Here is a 25,210-nt window from a genome sequence, read left to right as displayed (position 1 = left end):
TATGGGGGGATTTACAAATAAAACATGTTCTGAATGCTTGATGTCCATTTTGGCAGCTCTTAAATCTTTTTTTCTTATTGAAAACTGCTGTTTGCTGCAGTCTATATAAAGGCTGGATTTTGCCATACAGGAGGCATTTCAATTTATAAAAGCATCTCAGAATATGGAATCAAAGCTCTGTAATTAGTTAAATTTCATAGGAAGTGCTAACATGTATTTCCTAAAGAGAAAATTAGTGTAGTAACAAGTGTGTGTCACTTACCTAGTGTGAATTCACCTGCTTCATTTATGTGTCATTTGTCCTCATTTATTTTTAACAGCCTTCTTCAAACTAACACTTGACAAAAGGTAAAAGATGTGAGTGCAGTACACTGAGATGTACACTTAGCTGAAATGAATAAAACATGTCAAGCAAAAAGTCTTCTTCAACTGTTTCTGGTGGAGCTGTTCCAAAATTCTTCTGAATTTTAACTTAAACTTTCTTACAATTTTGGAAAAATAATTTGGGCATGTAAGAGAATAAAGATATCCCAAGAACCATATGGGTATATACAGTTGTATTTAAGAGGCCAACAATGTGATTTGTTTTCAATAGTGTTGCTAATCACCTAATCAAATGCCCATTCAAAGATCAGCAAACCAGTATCAGTCAAATCAGTGGACCTTATCCACTAGCCTTCTTTATTTAAACAAAACAAGGGACATGTAACTTGCTGTTCTAATGAAGGGTTACAGACACAGACTGAAAAAGGCAAAGTAACCTGGAAGAGAGTGCATTTCTGAAATAAACTGCTGCTTTAACAAACCATTTCTTGAGATCGAGCTTGAAAAATAATAGGGCTATATATTCCACTTAAGTTTGAAAATTCAAAGCATCGTTAGCTAAAACAATATACAACTTTGGTAGTTTTTTTTTAATGGGAATGATAGCTTTGAAGAGCATTGTTCATGAATATAATACATACATAATGCTGGGTTTAATATTTTATTTGAATGACGTTCAATGTTACGCAAAATAAATTTTTATGTTACATCCACTGTGACATCAACTAAAATGTGAACTAGTTTGCATAGGTTAGTACTTTGGGCAGCATGATGTTGCTCTAGTCCACCAAGGCTTAAATATTCACAGTGTAGAGGAAGAAACAGGAATTAAAGCATTTCTACTAAAATATATTTTAATAGCTGGTGTTAACTTTCTGCATAACAAAAGCCAAATTAAGATGATACATCATATGATCCAAGAGTAAGTATATCTGTCCTTTGAAAAACAATTGTTACCTTCAGAACTGTATACTCCCAAATACAATACAGTTTTACAAAATAACTAAAACTTTACACACTTGAAAGCAAACATAAGCCAAACTGCACAGCGGTTCATTTTTGCTTTTTATGTCACACTGCAAAAACCAACAGCTGAGAGGTTTTCCACATCATGCTAATCAATGTCAACACAGTCATTGCTGTCTTCCAATGGTCTAGCAATTTCTAATAATACTATTAAATACACATGATTGAAATGCTACAGTATAGCTTATTTTCCCCCCTAAAATAATAATAATTAAACAAATGTCAACAACAACTGGATTACAACTTAAGTACAATATGCAAATTCTATTTATCAGACACAAGAAGCATATGAAATTTCTTTGAATATACTGTTGTAGTGCAGGCAGTTTAGGAAATATAGCTTTCAGGTTTTCCTTCAAAAGGAATGAAGGGGTTCCTATGGCATAAAGCTGGAGAAAATCACTAAAGCACTGCAAAATGGTTTGTTCTTCTACAGCTCACCAGTACTTTGCATTTGCCAGCACATCAGTTTGGAGATCTTTCAACAGCATCTTTTGTCTGTATATTATTTAAACATTTACTAACTAAAGCTTATTCTGTATTTTAAATGGAGTATTAATCAACATAATTAAAATCTAACATTTTATACCCTGTACCACTTTCTGCCAAAGACTTCCATATTTGTCATTTCTTTTTCATTGTACAAGATGACATGCCATCACTATACAATAAAAACTAAAATTATTACCTTTCCCAAGTATTGGAGACCTTTCATATCCCCGAGGAACACTCAGTAGGGACACATTTGTCACAAATACAATCCATGGGAGGTGATTCTCTGTCAAATCCCAATCTGCTGAAGTGGTTTATGGTATGTCAAATGTAATCAAGAAAACCCTGTTTCATCAAGATTAAATGCTAATGTTCCATAATGAAAAATTACAAACTGCAGTATCTGTAAGTAGCTTTGTTTAGAAAATGAAGATTAGCCAGGCAAGAAAGAGTAATGAAAAGCAAGGCACCCATTTGTTCTTGTGTATATGTATGAATATGCTCTATGTAGTTTTCTATACTTATATTTAAATATACGTAAGAACAATAGCACATCATAATTTCTTTGTTTCTAAAATGCTTGACATGGGAATGTGTGAACTTCCAGCCTGAACTTTGGAACATCTTGGGAAATCTGTCTCCTTCAAGGTCTGTCCCTTTCCCCAGGGGAAAGAAAAAAAAAAAAAAAAAAAAAAAAGTGTTTACAGGAGTAAAGTATAGTGAGGGAACAGGCTGTGTTAAAAAAGGAATATACATTTTTAAAGTGACAGGACAGCATACAACATCTGTTCACCCCTTCACACAACCGATGCTCCAACATATGCCTTGTGAAACCTGCACTTGTCCAAATTGGTTGCTGACCTACTCTGCCTATATTACAAATTTTAGATTTTATAAAACATTTTGAAAATTGCACTCTGGTAATATTGGGCCTTTGAAAGCACTGCTTAGAACAAATTTTCCCAGTGAGAATAAATAAAGTCTGTTTTACATTAAAGATGATGAAACATTCCAAAAGAGCAAGAATTACTAAGCACATACAACATAAAAAACCTGACTACATAAATGAGTAACTTAAAACAGATCCTAATAATTCTGCTGACATACCATTTTCATCAGAAATACAATTCATATGCTTTGTTTTCTTGACCTTTTTTATTTTGCAAATTGCTTTAGGTGCATTGCCAGGTTACTGAATATTCAAAATTCATAAAGGAAATTTTATTTCCATTGTTTAGCTCCACTGAGATCAAATATTCATTTTCTGATTTACTTTTCGCTATACATTCAGGACTGGAAGTCTGACGTAGGAAGAACACTGGTGTATTTATAGGTTGAGAGTTTCTTTTTTTGTAAGTCACTAAAAATTGCAACTTCATGCAATTTATCTGTTCCCTACTTTCCTTTCCAGTCAGTTTGTTAGCAAACTGACAACTTGCTTTTATTGTTGTCAGCATTACATAGCTAATAGAGCAGCACAGCAGCAAGTGATATCCAATTCTGCCTCAGGCATCATCAGAAAAATTTGCCAACCACCATAAGATGGGATTCCTCTCTCTGCTGTTGATGGCTGGTGATGAAAACCAATGCAGAGAACGACTGCTTTTTCAAGAGTTCTAGCTGAGCCTACCATATCAGCCTTTTGAAAAAGCCATTTGACTTGCAAAGCTAGCTAATTTAATGTGGAAGTCACCAGTAATGCATAAGGGTCTGTTACAGCCTTCATTTTTCAAGAATTTTAAATGACAGCAATGTGACCCATACAGATTGCACATTTACAGAATCACATTCCTAGTTGTAAACCACATTTTTTGAAGTTAGATGCTCCTGGTCAGCTTTAGCCTTGAAATTAGGCAGCAGACAAGAAAGCAACACAATTCCACAAACATAGACTTTTTTTTTTTTTTTTTTTTTAATGCAGTCATTCCATCCTCTGTTTGGCAGCCTGGAACCTGCTCTTTGTTAAGAACAGGGAAAGAAAAGCATTAAGCTCTCCAATTCCTAACAATATTCAGAAATAGAACTAGGAATCATTTGTACTGACAGATTTCAGTTGCAAATTTCAGATGTGATAGAGCCACATTGCCTTCTTTGTTGTTTAAAGACATACTATACTGCAGGCTTGCTTATTTTGTGAAATAAAAAATATTAAATTATCCATAAACTCTACATTTAGTTCTGCTTTTAAAATTTCAGACATAAAAGAATGCCAGTGTAGACTCAATATTCTGACAGCTATTCCAAAATTAAATTCTCTATCACATAGCTGAACACCAGAAGTTATACCATCAGCAAACACACTTTTTTCCTTACTCTTATATGCATCCTTATGAGTAAGTTCCCACATGGATCTTTTACTCTCTTTTCCTTCCCCCCAGAGTTTCACCCTGGGAGGGAACACGGCACGCTCCTGGCATCGCAATAAAGCAAAAAGAATTCCCTTGTGACTCAGGCCTGCTCAACTAGTCCCTCACAGGTCCATTAGGTCACCAATTATTTGATCTCCTTCTCTCAGCCTCACTGACAAAGACCTGGATCCTGTACTTCGGATCATAAGTTCATGGGCACCAAAGAGCACATGTGAAAGTTTGTCAGCAAAATATTGTTACTGTTTTCTACACATGGCTAACCTGAAGCGTGATGGAAGAGAATACGTTGGACTTTTGTTTGGTTAGTTCTACTTTCAGTGTCAGTTATGAAAAACAATAAATCAGTTTAAAAATATATATATTTCTCCTTCATTAATCATTTTGTAAACGTACAACTCACTGTTGAATCGCCAACATTTTTGAGGAAACAGAAGCAATAGGCCACTGAGCTGAAATGCACTACAATAACCAGAGCTCTTCTCCACCCTTCAATGGAGGTGCAAATATTTCTGCAGCAGGGGTAGGTGCATTAGCTCATCAGTAAAGCAGCCATTAAGCGAGTTACTTGTGAAAAGATGGAGGGTTGTGACTGCACACTTTGTGTGACTGCACAGCACTGGGGCCTCACACAGGCTATTTACAGCAGTACAGGGGAAAGTAAAGGAATATGAAGTATTGGTCATACATTTCCCTAGTGGAAAATTCTACTTAAATGCTAAGTAGTTTTAGAAGGAAACAGAAGAGCTGACCGTTTTTATACTCTAGATAGTCTCTGCAAGGAATTTTCTGTGGAAAAGATACTGAAGAACCATGAAGCCAGGCATGGACCTAACTGATGGACTGGGATGCAAGCAAAGCTGATAGAAGAGGTCACGGTTGTGATTAAAAGAAAACGGATAATCCAGAAAAAAATGTGGGCAAGGAAGAGTTGGCAAAGTTTTGCTGTCAAAACAGACCTTTCTTATTGTAAGGCTGTTGGGCAGTAGTGTTTTTTTGTTTGTTTGTTTTACAAATATATTACTTGTCATTATTTCAAATGATTGAATTTTCTACCCAACATTTTTATTAGGACACTAACTTCTCAAACATTAAACATCTCCCTAATAATCTGAAGATGTGATCAAATTCAGTGTGTTAACCTCCTTTGACTTCAGAGTGCCAGAAGAAATGAATCAATTTCATGGTTACTATAAAGAGAAATAACCTCTGAGATGTAGAGAGATGCTATTTCCCCTTTACAGCTAATTGACCAAAATCTTTATAAGATTAGCAGCACCAGGCTTCAATATAAGTTTTGTGTTCCTTTCTTTTTTTTTCTTTTTTTTTTAAGGGAGCACTATTATAAGCAATGCTGTTTTCAAAGCTCTAAGCTTCTTGTTTATTTGTCTTTACTTTAAAAGACTCTAAATGAGAATGCAGACTGTTATAGCAGTGATAAAGTAATGAGCATGTGGTCTTAAAAGATTCTTCTGACTTTTTCTAAAAGGTTAGATTTTGAGTAAATCATAATAAACCTCAAAGAACTAGAGACAAAAGTTAGTTAACAAACTCAATATAATTTGCTGGAAGCATTCCTGTTTTCCCAGTTCTCTGAACAGTACCATACATCCAGCCATCATCAATTGGTTGCACATTGATGATATAGTCACCATCCCTGAAGGAAACTTCGTCTTCATCTTGAGCACTGTAGTCATACATAGCTCTGTATGTTCTCTGTTGAAGGAAAGAAAACAAGGTTGTAAAGTCTCCGGCCTAAGCAGAAATACTTTCTTTCTCGTCTTTGCTCAGAAAAGAACAGCTGTATTAAATATATATGTATATATATTTAAAAAATAAATAATAAAATTAAATTAAATTAAATTAAATTAAGTTAAATTAAAAAGGAGCAAGGCAGAGAGAGAAATCATAGAAGTTACCTGTTGAAAAGAAACAATATACTACCTCCTGCCCTGACAAATAGTCAATTAATATAATCCCTTTTTCTGAGTACCAAAATAATTTGTGAAACTACATCATTCAAAGTCTTCATACAAACAGATTTCAGACTATTCACTGTCTCTTGAAATATTCCAGCTGTTGTTTACTGCATACACTAGTAACAGTTCATTATGTCCTGCCATAGCTAGCTGTATTTCTGCAGCCCATTTGCACGATTCCCAAACAGCTTCTCCTATGTCTTCACTACAGAAAAGAAATGTGGCTTTCATCCAGTTCATTAGCTTTGCCTTCTCTTTGAAAGTCCTTCATCTCATTAGGATCTTACTCTGTGTTGGGTTTATATGGCAAGGTTTGGGTAGTGGGGGGCTGCAGGGGTGGCCTCTGTGAGACAAATCCAGAAACTGCCCCACATCAGATCAGAGCCAGCTCCAAAAGGAACCCACCACTGGCCAGAGCTGAGTCAATAACCAGTGTTATTTGTGCCTCTGTGAGAGCAAATTTGAGGAAGGAGGAAAAAGAAAACCTGCTGCGCAAAAGCAGCTTATAGAGCAAGCAGTGAGAACTAGCGCTGCAGACCCCAAGGTCGGTGCATCAGGAGGTGCTCCAGGCACGCAGCAGCAGTTCCCCTGTGGCCTGTGGAGAGGCTCCTGGTGGAGCAGGCATCCCTGCCGCCCATGGGTCCCACGTGGAGCAGATCTCCATGCTGCAGCCTGTGGAGAAGCCCCCAGGTGAGCAGGTGGACATGGCCTGGAGGAGGCCACATAGGAGCAGGCCCCGGGCCAGAGCTGCAGCCCGTGGAGAGGAGCCCCCACAGGAGCAGGGGGACTGGAGAGAGCTGCCATCCGTGGGGGACCCGTGTTGGAGCAGTTTGCTCCTGGGGGATGGACCCCGTGGTACGGAGCCATGTGGGAGCAGTTCTTGAAGAGCTGCTGCCTCTGGGCAGCCCCCACAGAATCAGTTTGGGAAGGACAGCATCCTGTGGGAGGGACCCCACGTGGAGATGGGTCATACAGACTGACCACAGCTCCCATTCCCTGTTCCCCTGCACCACTCAGGTGGAGGAGGTAGAAGAGGGTAGATGGAAGATGTTTTTAGTTTGCTTTTACTTTCTCACTGCTCTAGCCTGTTAATAATAGGTAATGAAGTATATTAATCTCCCTATGTTCCGTCTGTTTTGCCTGTGACAATAACTGTTGAGTGATTTCCCTGTCCTTATCTCAACCCTTGAGTCTTTTCCATCATGTTTTCTCCCCTTTTCTCTTTGTGGAGGGGAAGTGAAAGAGCAGTTGTGGTGGAGTTCAGCAGCCCAGCTAGGTAAAACCACCACATACCCTAAATTAAGAATAATGAATATAACATTATCTAATGAAAACAAGACTCAAAAAGATTTCAAGAAGCCTACAATTTATTTATTTTTTTTTACAAATACTCACTTTTGCATATTCAGATAAAAGATTAACCTAAACAGAACAAGAAGGCCTGTCATTAGCTAAGGTAAATTATTCTACACTTCTGTCAGCTGTAGGCAAAGACTTCCATTTTCTTTCTAAATAGATAATGTATTTCCACTCAAAACTAACAAAATGCTACCATTTACTGGTATTCAAAGTGGCTTTTCTAACCCATTGGAAACCCTTCCTTTCTTAATAGCAGAACAAAACTTTCTAAATTCCCAAGAGTGCTTTCTTTCCCATGTATCTAGACAGAATTCAAGAGTAATTCAAGCATCACTGATAATAACCAACTGCCCTATAAGCTCCTTCTTGTATGTCATCATATATGCTGGTTGTTTGTTTGTTTGTTTCTGGCAAAGTGATTTAAAGAGTAAAATGTTTAAAAAGAAAAAAAAGAAAAAAGAAAGTTAGTGTTTGAGTTAATGTCTAGTACAACTGTACAAATCTTTTAAGAGAGAGCAAGGTTTGGTCTGCTTCCTACCTGAGGAAAATTACTCTGGATTCATTTTAGTTCCATCTCATATATGTGTATTTTGATTTTTTTGTTTTTTTTAATCAAATCATCTCCAGAAACAATGGAAATACCCCCACACACAGTGAGTCATTTATCACACTTAGGTCATTTGGGGTTATTTACAACTTAATAACAACTTAAGTAGTTATTAAGACAACTCATTATAACTGCTTCCATGCTAGAAATTACACTTTAGGTCTCGATTCTGGCTTTATCATTGGTAAAGCAGATTAAACACTAGAGAAATCAACTTTTGGTTAAACACTGTAGACCACTTCCTTGCCTGACAAGTCTACTCTATAAATACATTTCTATCTTACTCTGTACAACTGTTCTTTGCTATGCCTTGTAATATTGCTGCCCTACAGCTTATGTCCAAGATAAACCTTAAGCCTGAGTTACGTGGTTTCTTGGTAGTTCTTTCATATCTTCCAAGGGTTCATGGAAGATGATGAAAGAAAGCACCATTGCATATGCAATGCATCAAAGGAAACAGTTGGAGGGTTCTATCACCACTAAAAATTCCTTAAAGATTCACAAACCAGAAAACTAGTGGTCAGAAACCCTAGGGAATGGTCTCTGCCTTTGAGAACCTTGGGAATGGTCTCTGCCTTTGAGAACCTTATTTTTTCCAACTATTTCCACTGATCTCTCCACTGAGCCTTGAAATTAACTCCAAAAACAGTGAAAGATACGCTATTATAACGAGCTCAGCAGCAGTTAGTCCTTTAAGCAGTTTGTTTCCAAAAAAAAAAAATCATTTAATATAAATGGTAATAAGTCCATGCCTGGCATAAGCCAAGGAATGGATTTTCCCCTGAGCCATGCTTATAAGCCTCCTTTGAATGAAGGAAGAATGGAGAAGAGGTTAAATGTATTATTAGGCTAACATATATTGGAAGAAAACTAAGAAGTTTTTGCTCAACCAGAAGAATGCTCAGTCATCCTTAGAACATCGTGGTACATACTACTACTGTCTCCTTTATGGCGGCAAAGTTGTAGAGTTGAGCTGGCAATTTCAAACTTAAAAAAAAAAAAAAAATTATTAGGGCCCTAAATGCTGCCGTGGAACCTAAATTTATGGCCTTAACACCTAATTAGGTGCTAAATGGCTGTCAGGAGAAATCTCCATAATAATCCCGTTAGCTTTTAATGCCTAATTATCACTTCAGAATGTAGTCTGGGCTATATAATTGAGAATTACAATGCTTAAAGGACTCAAAGCACGGATTTTTAAAACGTATTTTAGTGAATCATTCCTCTGTCAGTAGTGAGTTTAGCAGGTCTGAGAGCACAAGAGGGTATAAGAAAAGGTTGGGGGTTTGTAAAACAGTCAAATATGCCCTTAATTCCTACTTCCTCAAAGGTCTATCTTGTATCTACTGCTTAGAAAAGAGCAGTAAGCCTCGTGCATATGAAGTACCAAAGTTGAGCTGTCATATTCCCAGCTCCTCAGCCAGATGTGAGCTGACAGATGCATATTTCCAGTTCATCCATCAGTTTATGCTTATCCTCTGGATCTGTCCTTGCAAGGAGAAGTACCTGTTGCAGCATCCTTCACATAGAGCAGCTATCAAAGAAAGCCAACTTGCAACCTGGGTTTTGTTTTCCTAACACTTTTATCTACATTAAGGCTTCAGAACACCCTGTTATTTTCCAAAGAGGCCAACACAGCCTGTATGAAGCCTTCAGGGGGCTGTTATAAAACATCCTGTATACTGAGCAACAGTTTAACCCAGACCATTTTGCTTATAGGAAGTCAGCAAAAGCTAATAATCAGAAATAACGTAATTCATTCAGGAAAAAAAATCTACTCAAAAACTGTGTTAAGATCATGCCTGATACAAAACACCGTTCAGAATTAAGTAGCCAATAAATAAAACAAATAGAAATTAGAAGCTTTCTATTTCCCACTATAGGAAATTAGTAGGTACGATTGTAATATAATTATGTCTTTTGGAGACCCTGATTTGTTAACAATGCAACAAATGGTCTGAAAGGAGCAGGTTTTACTACAGCAGCTATCTCTTCAGTCATCCCCACCCTAATATATCCCATGAGATCCTAATCATTCTCACCCTGGAGAAGTTTCAGCCAAACTGAGACACTGATGTGTGACCATCACTTTCATTGCTTTTAGACAAGTCTCAAAATCCACCTGTGCTCTGAAACCAGTATTCAGGCTGTCACTTCTTTCCCTCCAGTCTCTTCACCCTCTTATTTTTTTCTCTTTTTTCTTTCTTCCCTCAGGCTGGCTTATCCAGACCATGCTGCATCTCTGGCAGTACTGCTACAAGCCCAGGACCAACCAGTAAACTGAAAGAAATGAACCTAACACTGCACAAGTCTATCAGATCTCTAAGGACACATCCACACTGGATTTGAAAAGCACTGTAAGGCTACCTTCTTCAGTCTGCACAAATCACTACACTTATGCATATCCCCAAACAGGGGATCCCCACAGCATGCTCTGAGACTCCCTTGTACTGGCCTAGCAGCTGAGGGTAACACACCCTGCACACCTGGACAAGCTGCACAGGCTAAAGAAAAGACTTTTGATGTCAAGGCAGAAAGACAAGGGAGCATGCCACGTTTATAGCTGTGTCAAAAAGGCCTCTTCTGGAGCACAGTTGTCACTACAGGGAGGGTGACTGTCTTAAGTATTTGTCTTGTGATGTGTCACAAGGAATAGTGGCCTTCCACCTGCCCACATAGTGACGAAGACTGCTAAGTGGATTTCTAGATTTTTCAGGTATCTCCATTCTCTATATGCTGCATTTGAAGGCTGTTTCCTTTGCTTCCCACTCACTTGAAAGTCTGCTGGCAAAGCCCAGGCTCTCATCTCAACAACTTTTTTGACTCTGGCCCTTTTGGAAAGCAGCCAGCTCCCCAAGTGCCTTGAGATATCCTTGGAAATGAATGGCTGATTCCAGTACCAGCCACCTCATGGTTGTCATGCAGGTAGGTATCCAAAGAGTTTCCCAGGTTATTGGCTCACCTAAAGATGCAGTCATCTGGATCCCCTGCTCTTAAACAGCAACTTTTACAATATAAAATAGCATGGAGCCTTAAATAAAAATACAGTTTCTAGCCAATTTTGACTATTTTTTCAGTTCAACAAAAACTTCCTTTTTCTAGGAAGTTTTAGGTTTGGTTCAGAATTAAGTACTTCATCTCTAAACAAGGTGAAAGATGTAGGGAATATACATCCATTAAAAATAGTTCAGAATTCAAAATAAGTTGATACTTTTAAGGTAAAAGGTGATGGGATCTGAGCTGCAAAATGTCTAGGCAGTGATACAATAACAAAAGTATGATAACCATATATAAGGAGTTCAAACAGAAAAAAGCTCAACACTCCCCCCAAAGCCTCCATTAAAAAATAAAATAAAATAAAATAAAATAAAATAAAATAAAATAAAATAAAATAAAATAAAAACTATTATAACCATGACCAGTTACTTTTAGCACTAAAAATTCACTCCAGTTCTATGTTCCCATCCACCGCAATCAGGAACTTCATGACTGTGGCCATTGTTTGATGATAAAGCTTCTCAATCTCCCAACAATGTAACTCAATTTGGATCAGACAAGTGTTTGTGTGACTTTTCTCTTGAACTGGAAAGGATCTAATAGAGTCTAAGCTAGTTTTATACAAGCTAAGATAAGTAATATGGACAGGCATAAAGTCTGCTAGTACAAAATCAACAAGTCAAAAAAAATTAAACAAATTTAAAGCAACAGAGTGATCATAAGAGATTTTCATCCTGTACTAGGATCCCAATTTCGTCACACAGTATATCATCAAAGCTCACCCTGTGAAATAGTATCCAAGCATTTACTACTATTAGCGGGTGGAAGATGCAGCTATTTTTCTGCCTTCTGGAGATCATAAATATATTTTTATGATACATTCTGACATAAAAGCTCTTGCCAGTGCCTTTTCATACATTAGGACTACCATTTACAATTAGGACAGTCAAATAGACCAACTGTAAAACTCAAGGAGACCATTTACTCATATTTAGGAGATTTCACAATTGCTGATGATGTTGCTTGCCAAATGAAATCCAATACTCACCAGGCCTGCTGAATGAGGCTGTGAATGCATTGACCTCATGGATGACATACTGGTCTGGTGCATGTATCCATATCCTTGGGACTGGCTTTGCTGATAGGCCCCAGGGAGAACAGGGGCTGTGTGTTAAAGAAATATAGAGACATTAATGGAAATTTCAAAATAAAAAATATTTTTTAAAAGTCCTTATCCAGCAATCTGTAGAACCTGTAGATTATTTCCTTCATAAATAACAATTTCTCAGTATGAAATAGTTAAGAATTATTCCCATATACAACATAAGGCTGAATTAAGTTGAATTATACATTAATGTAGCCAAAGTTAGAGCAATATATCTCCAAATGCTACCAAGGTTAGTTGGAAGGAAAAGCTTAATATGCCTTAAGGAATCCAACCATAGAAAGGCATACTAAAGCTTGAGACACCACTAGCTGAATTTTGTTACTGTCATTGACAACGCACTAAGTATCATGTGCCATAAACTGCCATTTTTCAAGGAAAGATTGATGAAAAAAGCTTTATATTAGTACACATTTGAAATGCTTCAACATACATTCTCCACGATTAGTTCCTAACTCATTGCAAACTAACTCTTATGTATTGGGCTACAAACAAAGACTGATTCACAGCAAGAGACAGGAATGTAAAAACATGAGTCCACAGTTGAGTTTCTTAGTTTATTCTGATTCCATCAACAATCTCAGCCAGATCTATGGTTATTTAAATCTTTCCAAGTCCACCTCTTTTACAGTTTGTCTTAACCACACAATTGCTCCCTCTCTTTCACACATGCTTTGTTCATATTAATTTTAACAATTCTATCAATTCTATTATCCATAGGTTGTTGATTAATAAGCTGACTTTTATTGTACCAAAAGCTGCTGAAAGAGTTAATACAACCAAGGACTCCCTAGATCTGTTGTTTGAAAGTATTAGCAACCCCATATCTGTTCAAGCATCCAAATTCAGCAACAGACCGAATTTAAAAAAAAAAAAAAAAAAAAAAAAAAAAAAAAAAAAAAAATTGAACAAAAATCTCTGAGAAACAGAGCAGAGCATAGATGACTATTCACCATTTTCCCAGCAAGTCCAGGAAACATTTTTAAAGCAAAATTAAGACTGAAGTGGTTTTCAAAATCTAATCATTAAAAGTTCAGTTACCTCATGTCTGTGCATGTGTTACAAAACATCAACCTGAGAATAAGGTTTTCCAGCTTGTATAGAGGTTATTAGCCCATCTCCACTGCTATTTACTATAATTTTACTAGTTCAACTGAAAATCTATATATTGTTAAGAAAATGCACCTCAACTGACACATCTTCAAGTGGTCCATTTAGCCTGTATTCTATTAACTTGTCTGACAAAAGCTGTCTTTTGCTTACAAGAGATGGAGCTCACACAGCCCATGGGTCAAAAACCTTCAAACACGGAGGCACTCAGCAGTCTGATGTTTTGTGAGAAATATCCCTTGGGCTTGCTGGGAAGCAAACAAGCACTTCTGGAGCAGCCATCATACACTGATTCAAACGGGAGCAAAACTAATATAGCATTTAATGGGGTTCACAATGTATGGAAGGACCCAGGAATTGCTGAATGAACAAATACTTAAGAAGCAGGGGGGTAAAATATATATATATAACAAGTATTTATATTTGAAATAATAATGTTCTGTCCCTTTCTCCTTCTCAAGTGATCAGGACAATAGATACACATGGAAATGCATTACTGAGAAAATATTTGCTGAAATATTTCTGAAATAAAGGTCAGCCTTATGCTTTCATCCAAGTGTTTTACCTAACCTGCTTTCCCAGCTAACCATATCATTGATTTCAACAAAGTTTTTTTCTAAAAACATCCATTAGTTAGCATATTGAAATGCACTATGTATGTAATTATGATTTGGGACATTATTTTTCACTCTACTACATTTTCAGAGATAAGTAATGCAGTATATTTAAATATTTTTTTTTCTGATTTAGACAACATGTTGCAAACTATAGTAATGAATAGATTGCTTTGTTAAGTGAGTGAAATTAAAGTGATACACAGTCAGATGCAACACTGGAACATGATGAATAATGGATGTTTTAGAAGTGCCAAGTTCATTCTAATGACATATGAGTACAAAGACATTTTAAAGCAGTTTAATCATCAGAGAATTGCTGCTCGTTAACATGCTCACAGGATTATCATGCATTAAGTGAATAGTCCTAAGTAGTTCATCAACTAATTTATGTTTCAATGTTGTTACAAGGTATTTTTACATGACCAGATGTATTCCTTCATGAGAAAATAGAGAAAAACATAATTTAATCAAAGGTTCTGCGATCAAGCCAGAAAGAATATATTTTGCCTAATTCACTACCAGCATAAACACAGGTCACTTCACAGAAGCCAACAGAGCCTCATCTCCTCAAACCAGTAATAAATTGGTCATGTGGGTTCAAATCCAAGCACAGCTTGAACTTTTTAACTTCATAGGAAGAAGTATCTTAAGCAAGCACTGGCTGCTGATCAGTCAGCATCCTGCCTGCTCTGCAGTGACAAAGGGCTAGCAGCTTTTCCTTGGCAGGGACAGACACCCTGAGAATCCCTTTCGTCTTCGTAAAAGAAGTGAATGCACTGGTAGAAACCATTGACTCTTGATTCCTTCCCCACAAAACAGATCTTTCTTAATTCCTACCAATCATCCCTTGTCAGTGCAAGGCCAACTAATGGTCTCCTTCATTATGTACTCCAAATCGACGGGTTTATTTTGGAGAGGATAACCCCATGCCTCCCATCTTTGTGACAAATGTCAGCAGCGGTCTGAGATGTGCTTTTCTCTTTTGCAATCAGCTTCTCACAAAATGAGAGAATTCTGTCAAACTGTCTCAGAGAATCTGCAACAATTTTACCTGCAACAACAGAAAATGTAAGCCCAAGGGAGTAAAACATACCTTGTAAATCATTGAAAATTTTGGGACGCATAAGAAACTAAAATTTTAGAAAAACTTCCTAGACAGAGAGAATGAATTTATAGGATTCCACAGCTTCACTAAGTATCTTTCAGTCTTTTATTTAGAGAGCATATATAAAATCAGTGTTGGAGACATTTGACTGAATAATTCCAACCTTTTTTTTTATTTCATTAAAAGAATACTATATTACTGGGGCTGTAAAAAAAATAAATGAATAAATAAATAAAAGATCAACAGTTTTTAACAAATTTTTTATGTTATCTATTTGGAAGACACTTTAGGAAGCACATACATGTAAATAAGCAGATCAGTGAAGAGAACAGATCTGAGCTGTGTTTTTAGTGACAAAGTGAGTTTGAACTCAAAGTGAGATAAAAATGATGAAGAAAAAAACAGTTTAAAAGTTTTTAATCATCATCGGCCATAGTTACCTGAAATCTTTTGGCTCAGACCAAAGTATAAAGTTCTATAGCATCACTGACTGCAGCAGCAGCAGCAAAAACAATGGCTTTAGTTAACCTAAGGGAATAATAAAACACAGTAGTGGAACATGAAATTCATTTAGCTGAAGCCAGATTTATTGGTGAGGGATCTGAGGGTTGACCATTGCTCCCAGAAGCACAGGTGGAAGTTTTTTCTTGTTGCATTAAGACTTTACCAGATGCATTCTGATGTACCAAAATTTTCTTTTTTTTTTTCTTGCTCCACTTATGAATAAAGCCAGATACTTATTTTAAATTATCTACTAGAAGGAATTTATCATATTTTGCTTACTATATCCTTATAGGCTTCCCCAGAGAAACAAGAGTGGAAAATGAATGAATTTGATAAAAGACAGACACAGAGAAGCCTCTGAAACAAGAAACATCAGAAACAGAAGAACCTGAAAGAATGATAGTTGGTATCAACATGCTGCAGCAGACAATGGGGTGTGACAAGCTTTAAGAATGACCATGAAAGAAAAAGGTCAGACTGTGGAAACAGGAAAGGAATAATCAAGAGAGCATTAAATAGCGACAAGGTTATATCTTTAAAAAAAAAAAAAAAAAAAAAAAAAAAAAAAAAAAGATTATGCTGAAAAGAACCATCATTTAAAGGGCAGGGTCCAAGATATATTTTACCAACACCATTCTTAAACTCTCTTGAATTCTTTTGTTCAGCAGAACTTTGATGATCCATGGTAAAACAATGTATCGCCTCTACTAACTACTGTATTTTTACCATTTACTACAGTACATGTAATTTACTGGACCATACGTGAAATAACTTCACTTATTCTTACAGACATTTTTTTAAGCATTTCTTTCACTTCATGTTTTGATGTTATATCTACTCATGGTTTCATTACCAAGGTAGAAAGCCTACAGAGAACTAAAACATTGCAACATTTCTTAATAACAGCAGCACAAGAGAGCAGAAAGCAAAAAGAAGGATCATGATTAATACTCATTTAATTTTTGTGTCTGTAGAGTTCCCAAGGAGCAGAAAAGTTGCAACAGAGACAGAATATGGCATTATCATATATCTGTGTGCTGATTAGCTCCCATGAAACAGAAGAAGCTGCTGCTCCACGTATATTTAACTCCTTCCCATTTTGCCTTGATGCTTCCTTCTTTTCCACAGGCTGCCTCATCTACAGCAGCCCTCACGGTCTTCCTTTGGAAAGTCTGTCCCATAGCTATTAGTTCCTTGTTTCTTCTGTTCCTGCCTTAGAAATTATTCAGCTATGTCCCATGCAGCAGAAAACACTATCAAAGAAGTGAGGCAATCACGTGAGGAACTGTATGTGTACAGCACACTTCTGTGGTCCTTATGGATGCCCCACATGTGTATGTGAGTGGGAAAGTGCCCAAACTGCACAACTCCCCTGACCACAGTAATCTGTTATTGCTGCATTGAAGCTGGTGGATAATAACAATTGACACCTTCTAAAAGACTTCTCCAGAAAGTGTCACAGCAGTAACTTCAGTTCTCAGTATTTCATGGTGTTTTTTGTTGTTATTGTTGTTTCTATCACTTTTCCCAGACGTTGGCTGGTGCTCCCCATCATTAAAATATTTAAAGCGTTTTGGGTTACAATTTGTATTACCAATCATATCCTTGAACAAAGTAGTCTATTATCATCAGTTGGCAAAAATGGCATATTTCAATATATTTTCAACAGTTTCCACTTCTTTCCTGAATCTAACTGAATTCAGTGTTTCTAGCAACAGAATTACTTCCACAATAATGCACCTGACATCACTCAAGGTCTGATTCAGCTATCTTTACACTGAAGCAGTACTTCCCCTCTAGAGTTATCCCATCAAAACTCTCAGCAAGACTTTTGATGAAAAGGTACTAATCAACTTGAGTAAGGACAGGAAAAATGAATGCCAGACAGATGTGGAGGAAAAAAAAAAAAAAAAAGTAGACTACATGAAAACAAACATTTATTTATATATATTTAAAGTTATAATATAAATATAAGCCATGGACAATATTATATGTAAGTAACAGGGACACAATTTCAAAAAGCTTTAAGTCAAAGAAACAAAAGTGGAACCAAAGTAATCACACAGTAGAAGAGAGCAAAACAACAATAAAGGCCATGATAGAATAATTAAGGTTGGAAGAGACTTGCAGAGGTAAAATAGTCTGTCCCCCTACCAAAATCAGGGCCAAATTTGAAGTTAGGTTAGGTGCTTAAGGCTTTGTCTGGTCAATTCTGAGTTCCAGATTAAGATTTCACTACCATTTTGGGGCAACCATCCACCCTGTAATTCCTCCTGTTTATTTCCCATGCTGTGTATATTGCTGTACAAGTTCTTGAGATGAGCTCAGCACAGCATTTTGGTAGCCTTACAAGCATCCTGAGAAACAGTTTTATGGAGAGATCTTAAGAAGCCCGTTGCCTTAACTCTGCAGAAGTTTACATCCTGCCAAAACATGAACAGCAGGATAAATGGAACATAATTGTGGTCAGCCAAGAATTTAATGAGAGTTTTAAAGAAGGTCTGTGTCACAGGCAAATCAGAAACAAGACCTGATACCTTGGCAGCAAGTAAGGCAAGATAGATATGAGGAGGATAGGCTGTGAAAGGTATGAAAAGAAAACCGGCTTGACTGCTATGACAGGTGAGCTTTTAGCAAACTTTTAAAGATGATGTGCTAAACATCACTGCTAAACATCATTCTTTACTGAAATTAAGAGTTCTGGAAGGACTAAGCAGAAGGCATGAGGTGACACCCCCCCCCCCAAGGCAGCTATAGGCTGCTTACACCTGATCCCCACATGCAGCATATCTGAAGTTGATGCTCCAACAACTGCCTGAGACAATCTAACAGTCGTGCCACCCTTTCTCTTTCTCTCAGCTGGGTTGTTTTTCTGCTGTTTTGGTGACCTTCCTCAGCTCACCAAAGGTTTTTAGTTCAGAAAGGGATCAGACCAAGACACACTATGAAAGGGAGGAGGCAGGACCAAGCACCCAAAGCCATAGGCAGCAGAAGGCAGCAAACTGCTGGATCAGTGGTCCCAAGGTAGGCTCCTAAGTACCCTGCTTCTATATAAGCTCCAAGTTCAAGCCACAAAAGAACTTCACAGATACTTCCCCTCCAGATGTCACAGCTCCAAACAGTGCATCCCACTTTACGCAGAATTCTTCTGTGTGCCAGCATGCCACTGCAATGAGTATATAATTGAGGTTTCTCATACACCAGACCACCACAGCATTTGAAAAAAAGACATAATGGAAGTTTAGGTCTGACTAAGTCTGATGTAGCCATCGTGAGCTGGATGCTTGACATTAACAATAGATATTGAAGAAATAGGTCAAAACCTGATGAGACAGAATGAGGTCTGGGCTATAAAGGTGCATTAATGGAGCCAACAGGTTGAAGACTAGTAAGTGTGTAAGGACTTCCAGGAAAAAAAAAAAAAAAAAAAAAACAGGAGTATAGAATAAAACCAGAAAATTAGAGCAATGTTAGATGCAGACAATAGTAGGAACATTTCAGGAATAATATTCCAATACAAAACTGGTTGCCAAAAATGGTCCTGTCCCAAACAGGGATGAAAAGAAAAAAAAAAAAAGAAAAAAAAAAAAAAAGCTCATAGATTCATGCAACATCTAGATTTAATTTTGATCAAATTTAATGTTTATTATAATTTATGTTAATCATCAAATTAAACATATTTCAATGTAAAGCTCAATTATTTGTTTTTAAAAATGTCAAGCTATAATTCTACCAATCTTAAAACTTAATCGACCACTTTTTGGCACTGGGACATTAATCACAAGTGAGCCATTCCTGGAAGAAAAAGTTTGCTGTTAAACTGCTATCTTCTGATGAACAATATTGAAAAATTCCTATCCAGCTCTAAAGTTAAATTGTTCAGCATTAACTTTTCAAATAAGCTAGAAAATGGCAACATGTACTCTGTGCTTTATTTTAAATTGATTTTAACTCTTATCTTTTATAGAGTTTTATTATTTTGTAGCCACAAAGAGTAGCACAATGCAGTTAAATTCACTGGGAATATATCAGACTGGATGAACATACAAAAAGCACTAACCTGAAGACTGCAGATGGTGAGACCTGATACAGAACAGTGCTGTTTTTAGAACAGTAGAGAACAACATGGTAAGGCATCTTGGCATTTTTTCTTGTGCATACAGTAACTTTCCCTTCATTTCTTTTCTTTTCCTTTTTTTTTTTTTCCCTTCTTCTTTTTTTCCCCCTTTTTCTTGCCCTTTACTTGTCAGACTGCTTTCACAGATGTCTGAGCTACCAGGCTTGCTGCTCTCAGTGGTGCTCTGTCAGAAGCAGCAGTTTGTCTGCGTACATTACAGGAGTCAGTACTACTTAGTAAATTGGAATATCAAACCCAGATATAATTAGGTTGTTGAAATAACAACCTGAAAGCATGGCCTAATTCACACAGGGTGCTAATAAATAACTGGCATGCTCACTGACCTCATTAGAACTGAAACTCTGAACTATTTGAAGTCAGTGGCAAATTCAGAATGTTACAAGCTTAGGAAGTTTCTATAACCTAAATTATAAAGCTATAAGAAATAAACCATCCAATCTACAAGTCTGGGAAAAAAATACTCTAGGGAAAAAAAGTCAATAAAATTACCAATTTTATATTTAAAATAACTAACACTAAATATTCAAGGGGCAAAAAAATCAGTGTCTCTACTCTCAAGGCTACTTACAGACATGTTACAATGGATAAGATAAAATGTCTTAAACTAAGCTTCATTAGTGTCATGATTAGAATAATAGACTGTTTTATGCACCATTATTTTATAACACCATTTTATCAGCTATCGATAATTAAGCTATCAATAATTAATATGTACCTACCATGTAAACTGAAGTAGATTATTGTGGGAAATGCAGAATCATACAATTATAACTCTTAATAGGAGTTTTCTTATAAGAAATTAAAATTGGATTTTGAATGAAATTATGACAGATCACAAATAGCTATTTAGCATATGTCAAAGGAAACAAAGATATCTTGAAAGGAATGACAAAAACACACAGCTAATGTGTTTATGCCACATGGAACATTGTATTTTATTTTGTAATTTGATTTTCTTTTGGAGGGGGACTATCTCACATGTCAGTTATTTCAGACAACAAACATGCTCACAAAAAATACAGCCATTACAAAATTCCTGATTTTCATGAAAAGACAATAATATAAATACTGGTCATACTGCTTGTATGAGTGGTCCATCATACATCCAATAGCAGGTGATGTGGGAATTTGGGAAGTACTAGCTAGCCCAATGGAAGGATGGATACCAAACCGCCTCTCTAGTACATCATGGTCTATGTGCCTGGTCACCGAGGCCTTCTCCTTAACTGATCATATTCGGAGGAACAGTGGATTGGTCAATTTCATTATGTCCTCCTTCAGTGCAATCTGCTTTCTGAGGGGCTTTCAGAAGCTTTCTTCTGGCCTCTCTAAGGGGTCTAAATCTCTGCATTGCAAATAAACAGTCTCTCATGAACATTTTTCCTTTAAATAAGATTAATATGGTTTTCATTCCCTTCAGAGGAACTGCACAAAAGGGCAAGCCTGGCTAGCACAGTCTCCAGAAGTCACGTCAGCAAGCAGGATGCAAATGTCAGTCTAGAGAAAAATGAAAGGAACACAGGATATCCTGTTTTCTACTGTTAGCTTTAAAAGAAAGAAGACAGTCAACTGTATATCCACCCTATTCATCTGAAGACGATAATACAGGGAAGAATTTTGCCAGGAAGTACTTCTGGCTTCATTCCTTTGGGCTTCATTTCTACCAGGAAACAGGGAATGAAAGATGCTGACTGATAGGTGAAAAACCTCTCTGATCAACATTATCTATAGTTGTAAGGCATCACAGAATTGTAAAGTATTATGTACATGCAATCTTGAATGCTGCTAATCCAAGAGGAGAAGCCAGATCCCAGCCAAACCAGAGTCCCTGCCTCTGAATGTGCCTGACTGCTAAGCAGTGAGTGGCTGAGTCACATCCCGTGCAAAGAGCACAAGCTAACTCGGTCCTGGCAGAGCAGGCAGTTTTGACAAAAGGGAAAGGCTCTCACCTTCCTCAGAACATCTTTTGAATGGCCACTTAAGACTGCAAGTCTGTAAACACTCAGAATTACAGATTTGATAAATGTAATTCCATAGCAGCCAGTTAAAACACTTTTTTTTTTCTTTTTTTCTACGCAACAGCTAATGGCATTTGTTATAAAACAGGGTGGTAAGGAATCACCGAGGAAATCCAAGAAGTAAAATATTTCAAAAGGTTACAAGCCTTTAAAAATATAGGAAGAGGCTGTTCACTCATACTGACATGTTTCTGTGCGTTCTTCTAAAAAAAAAAAATGGGATAGAATAGAAGTAAACAAATGCAAAATTAGAATTCAGAATGAATGACAAAAATTACTGTCTTCATCCAACTTCTGTGGACAGTTGTTCACAGGGTAAGTTAAAAGCTGTATGAATTCTATATCTATATTTAAAGTGCTATGGGTGGCTACAATAATTCACTTCAAATAAATTAAACCATTTTTCCTGCTTCCAGATCACATTGATCAGTTTTACTATGGCACTGTAAAAATAAACCCACCTTATTTGCCTTCTAACCTCATTTAGAAATTGAGTCATATTTGTCCCCCATTTTAAATCCTAAAATTTAATTTAGTCACTTTCAATCATTTTGGTCGCTAAACCAGGTTTAATATATGAAACATTCTAAGGACAAAATAATTATTAATGGGACTAGAGGAGAATAAATTGTATTTTTGAAGCAGTTTACACCAGATGCTGTCAGGAGGAGGGAGGGACTTGGCTACTTGGTTTTGCATTGACAGACCCATTTACATATCTGAATTGTGAAAATGATTTTTTGACAAAAAGACAAGGTCTTCAACTCATCTTTGCAATCTCTACTGCATGTATTTTCACATATACTTTTACATTTTATTAAATTCCAGGAACTGTTCTAGAAGCTCAAATATAAAAGGCGTGACCCCATTCATCTTATATGGATTACAGCAGAAAGTGCTAGGAATATTGTTTGGGAATTAGCTATGGTAGCTGTACAGTCCAGTGAGTTTAGCCTGCGTATGTGTTAGCAGGTGGTGTATCAGTAAAGGTGCTATACCAGTATTTAAAGGTATCCCCATTTCTCCTGCTGCTGTGACAACTGGGATATAACAAAATCACATGGCATCCTGCTCAGGAGTCCTGAATACAAATTGCAGCAAGGATTTGGTGTCACTGACAGACAAACCTTCTTATAAGCTGACTTTGTTGGCTGACATTCCATCTAAACCATAGTGTGTCTCAGCTGAGAAAACAGTACAATATGACTTTCCTTTCCTTGCAGGCAGCACCACATTCTTTTATTTATGAAGGCACAAAATGTCTGAAAGCCAGCCTGAGGCATCCTAGGTTCTGGTGGGGCCACATGTACCACAGGAAGCCGCAATTCCTTCTTAAATTGTGAATACGCAGTTTTTTGCTCAGGCTTCCTTGCAAATGGAAAGAGTTGGTAAAATGAAGATTACATTAACATGTTACATTACCCACACGCCTTCCATTACAATTTGAACTCATATGTACTGAACATCAACTGTTGCCCAGTTGCATTAAAGAAAGAACCCTGCAAGTTCCTCATATGGAAGCTGTACTTTCATTTCTGTGCAGTGGTTTATAGTGGTTTTATAGTGGGAATAACCAACCTGAGGAATGATGGAAGGACAGCATCAGCCAGGATCTAGTACATGACTACACATGAATTTACTAATGATATTTATTGGTTGCTGGATATAAAACCCTCCAAAGTGTATCAAAAGCTGCTCTAAAGCACCAGTCTAAACAATGCAAAGAACTGCTTGGCAAGGGAGCCATTAACACTTCCAACTATTGAATCATTTCAAAATTGCCCTTCCAGCTTCTGCTCACCAGCTGTTTAAAGGAAAAGGGAACATCAAACTCAGATGACTGGCAGAGCAAACAGAAGGATCCCGCAAACTGAATATGTGGAAATTGCATTTTTGTGCTGTCAGATCTCAAAGATGTGGAAGAGGAACACAAGAATCAAGGATAGGCAGAGGGAATCAAGCAAAAACATTTTGGAAGTGTAAAATGTAAAGCTCTCCCTGGAACATTAATTCATCTTCAGTGAACACACACTAAATGAAAATTAGCTTTCAGCTGAATCACAATTTATATCTTAACACATTACAAACAAGGTAGAGCGTTTAGTTTTATACCCAGATCTCTAAATCAAATCTTAATCAAAACTTAACTGAACATAACATCTAGCCCTCAGTGAGTTCCACAGAATCACAGAATCATCTAGGTTGGAAGAGACCTCAAGATCATCTAGTCCAACCGCTGACCTAACACTAACAAGTCCTCCACTAAACCATATCACTAAGCTCTACATCTAAACGTCTTTTAAAGACCTCCAGGGATGGTGACTCAACCACTTCCCTGGGCAGCCTATTCCAGTGCCTAACAACCCTTTCAGTAAAGTTCTTTCTAATATCCAACCTAAACCTCCCCTGGTGCAACTTTAGCCCATAACCCCTCATCCTGTCACCAGGCATGTGACAGAATAGACCAACCCTGACTTCGCTATGGCCTCCTTAAAGGTACCTGTTGAGTATGGTAAGGTCGCCCCTAAGACTCCAATTCTTCAGGCTGAACAACCCAAGCTCCCTCAGCCGCTCCTCGTAAAACTTGTTCTCCAGACCCCTCACCAGCTTCGTAAGAAGCTTCCATAAGAAGTTTTGAGTTTTACATTAGAAAACAGTTTTACAAATACTTCACAGCTCTTCCACTCTTTGGGAGAGAATGAAATGTAGTTTTCTGGACTATTTTCTCTCATGTTTTCCAATAACAAAGTAAAAGCAGATGATGCTATCTAAGAGTCTGATGGGCCAGACTAGGACAGACAGACTTGATAATTCTTGAAGTAATACATACATATGGTCCTATTGCCATTCTGGATTCCTAGACTTGCATGGTTTAAAATGCTGAAATAGATTATTCAGAGACTGAATTACATATTAAGCATTGTCAGAAATCTTTTCACAGAAACTTATTTACAAGTTAGCACATGTACAAAGAACACATTCAACCTGTTCCTTACTGAAATCTGAACTCTCACAACTGACGTTGCATTTAATTTCCCTTCTTACCTCAAATCTATAAGTGGAAAAGTATCACCTTTCTACCAGGAAACCTCCCACTGTTTTCATAAACTCCCATGCCAGTAATGTCATTATTTTTAATCAAAACAAAAATTATGCCCCTTTGAACATTAGGAATCACTGCAAAACAGAAGGTGGAATCCCAAAGACATACCCTCCTAGAATGAAAGGTACAGTTTTAAGAAGGGAGAAGGCTCTGTCTTGATGCCTGATCCTTTTGGGGTACAATGTGATTAAAGCAAATTTATATGAAAAAAAAAAAAAAAAGAAAAAGGAAAGAAAAAAAGAGGAAAATCTATTTGAGAATGGAGAACCCAAATTCACCTATTTTGAAGGTGTGTAAGCT

At 37.0% G+C, this 25,210-nt stretch overlaps 1 protein-coding gene across 6 annotated transcripts in view; it reads right to left on the bottom strand.

Moving 5' to 3' along the window:
- Positions 1-971: 971 nt before the first annotated feature.
- Positions 972-25,210, bottom strand: part of NEBL (nebulette) — a 255,027-nt gene continuing 230,788 nt past the window's right edge. For all 6 annotated transcript variants that reach the window (XM_082754542.1, XM_082754541.1, XM_082754537.1 and 3 more), the window contains 2 exons: positions 12,199-12,314; positions 972-5,924 (listed from right to left, as the gene is read on the bottom strand). In XM_082754542.1, coding sequence (XP_082610668.1) covers positions 5,748-5,924; positions 12,199-12,314 — 293 coding nt within the window. In that variant the 3' untranslated portion in view covers positions 972-5,747. The remainder of the gene's footprint in view (positions 5,925-12,198; positions 12,315-25,210) is intronic.

This window comes from Aythya marila (assembly GCF_965140915.1).
Source record: "Aythya marila genome assembly, chromosome: 2".
NCBI lineage: Eukaryota > Metazoa > Chordata > Aves > Anseriformes > Anatidae > Aythya > Aythya marila.
This window is presented reverse-complemented; position numbering and strand designations above follow the sequence as displayed.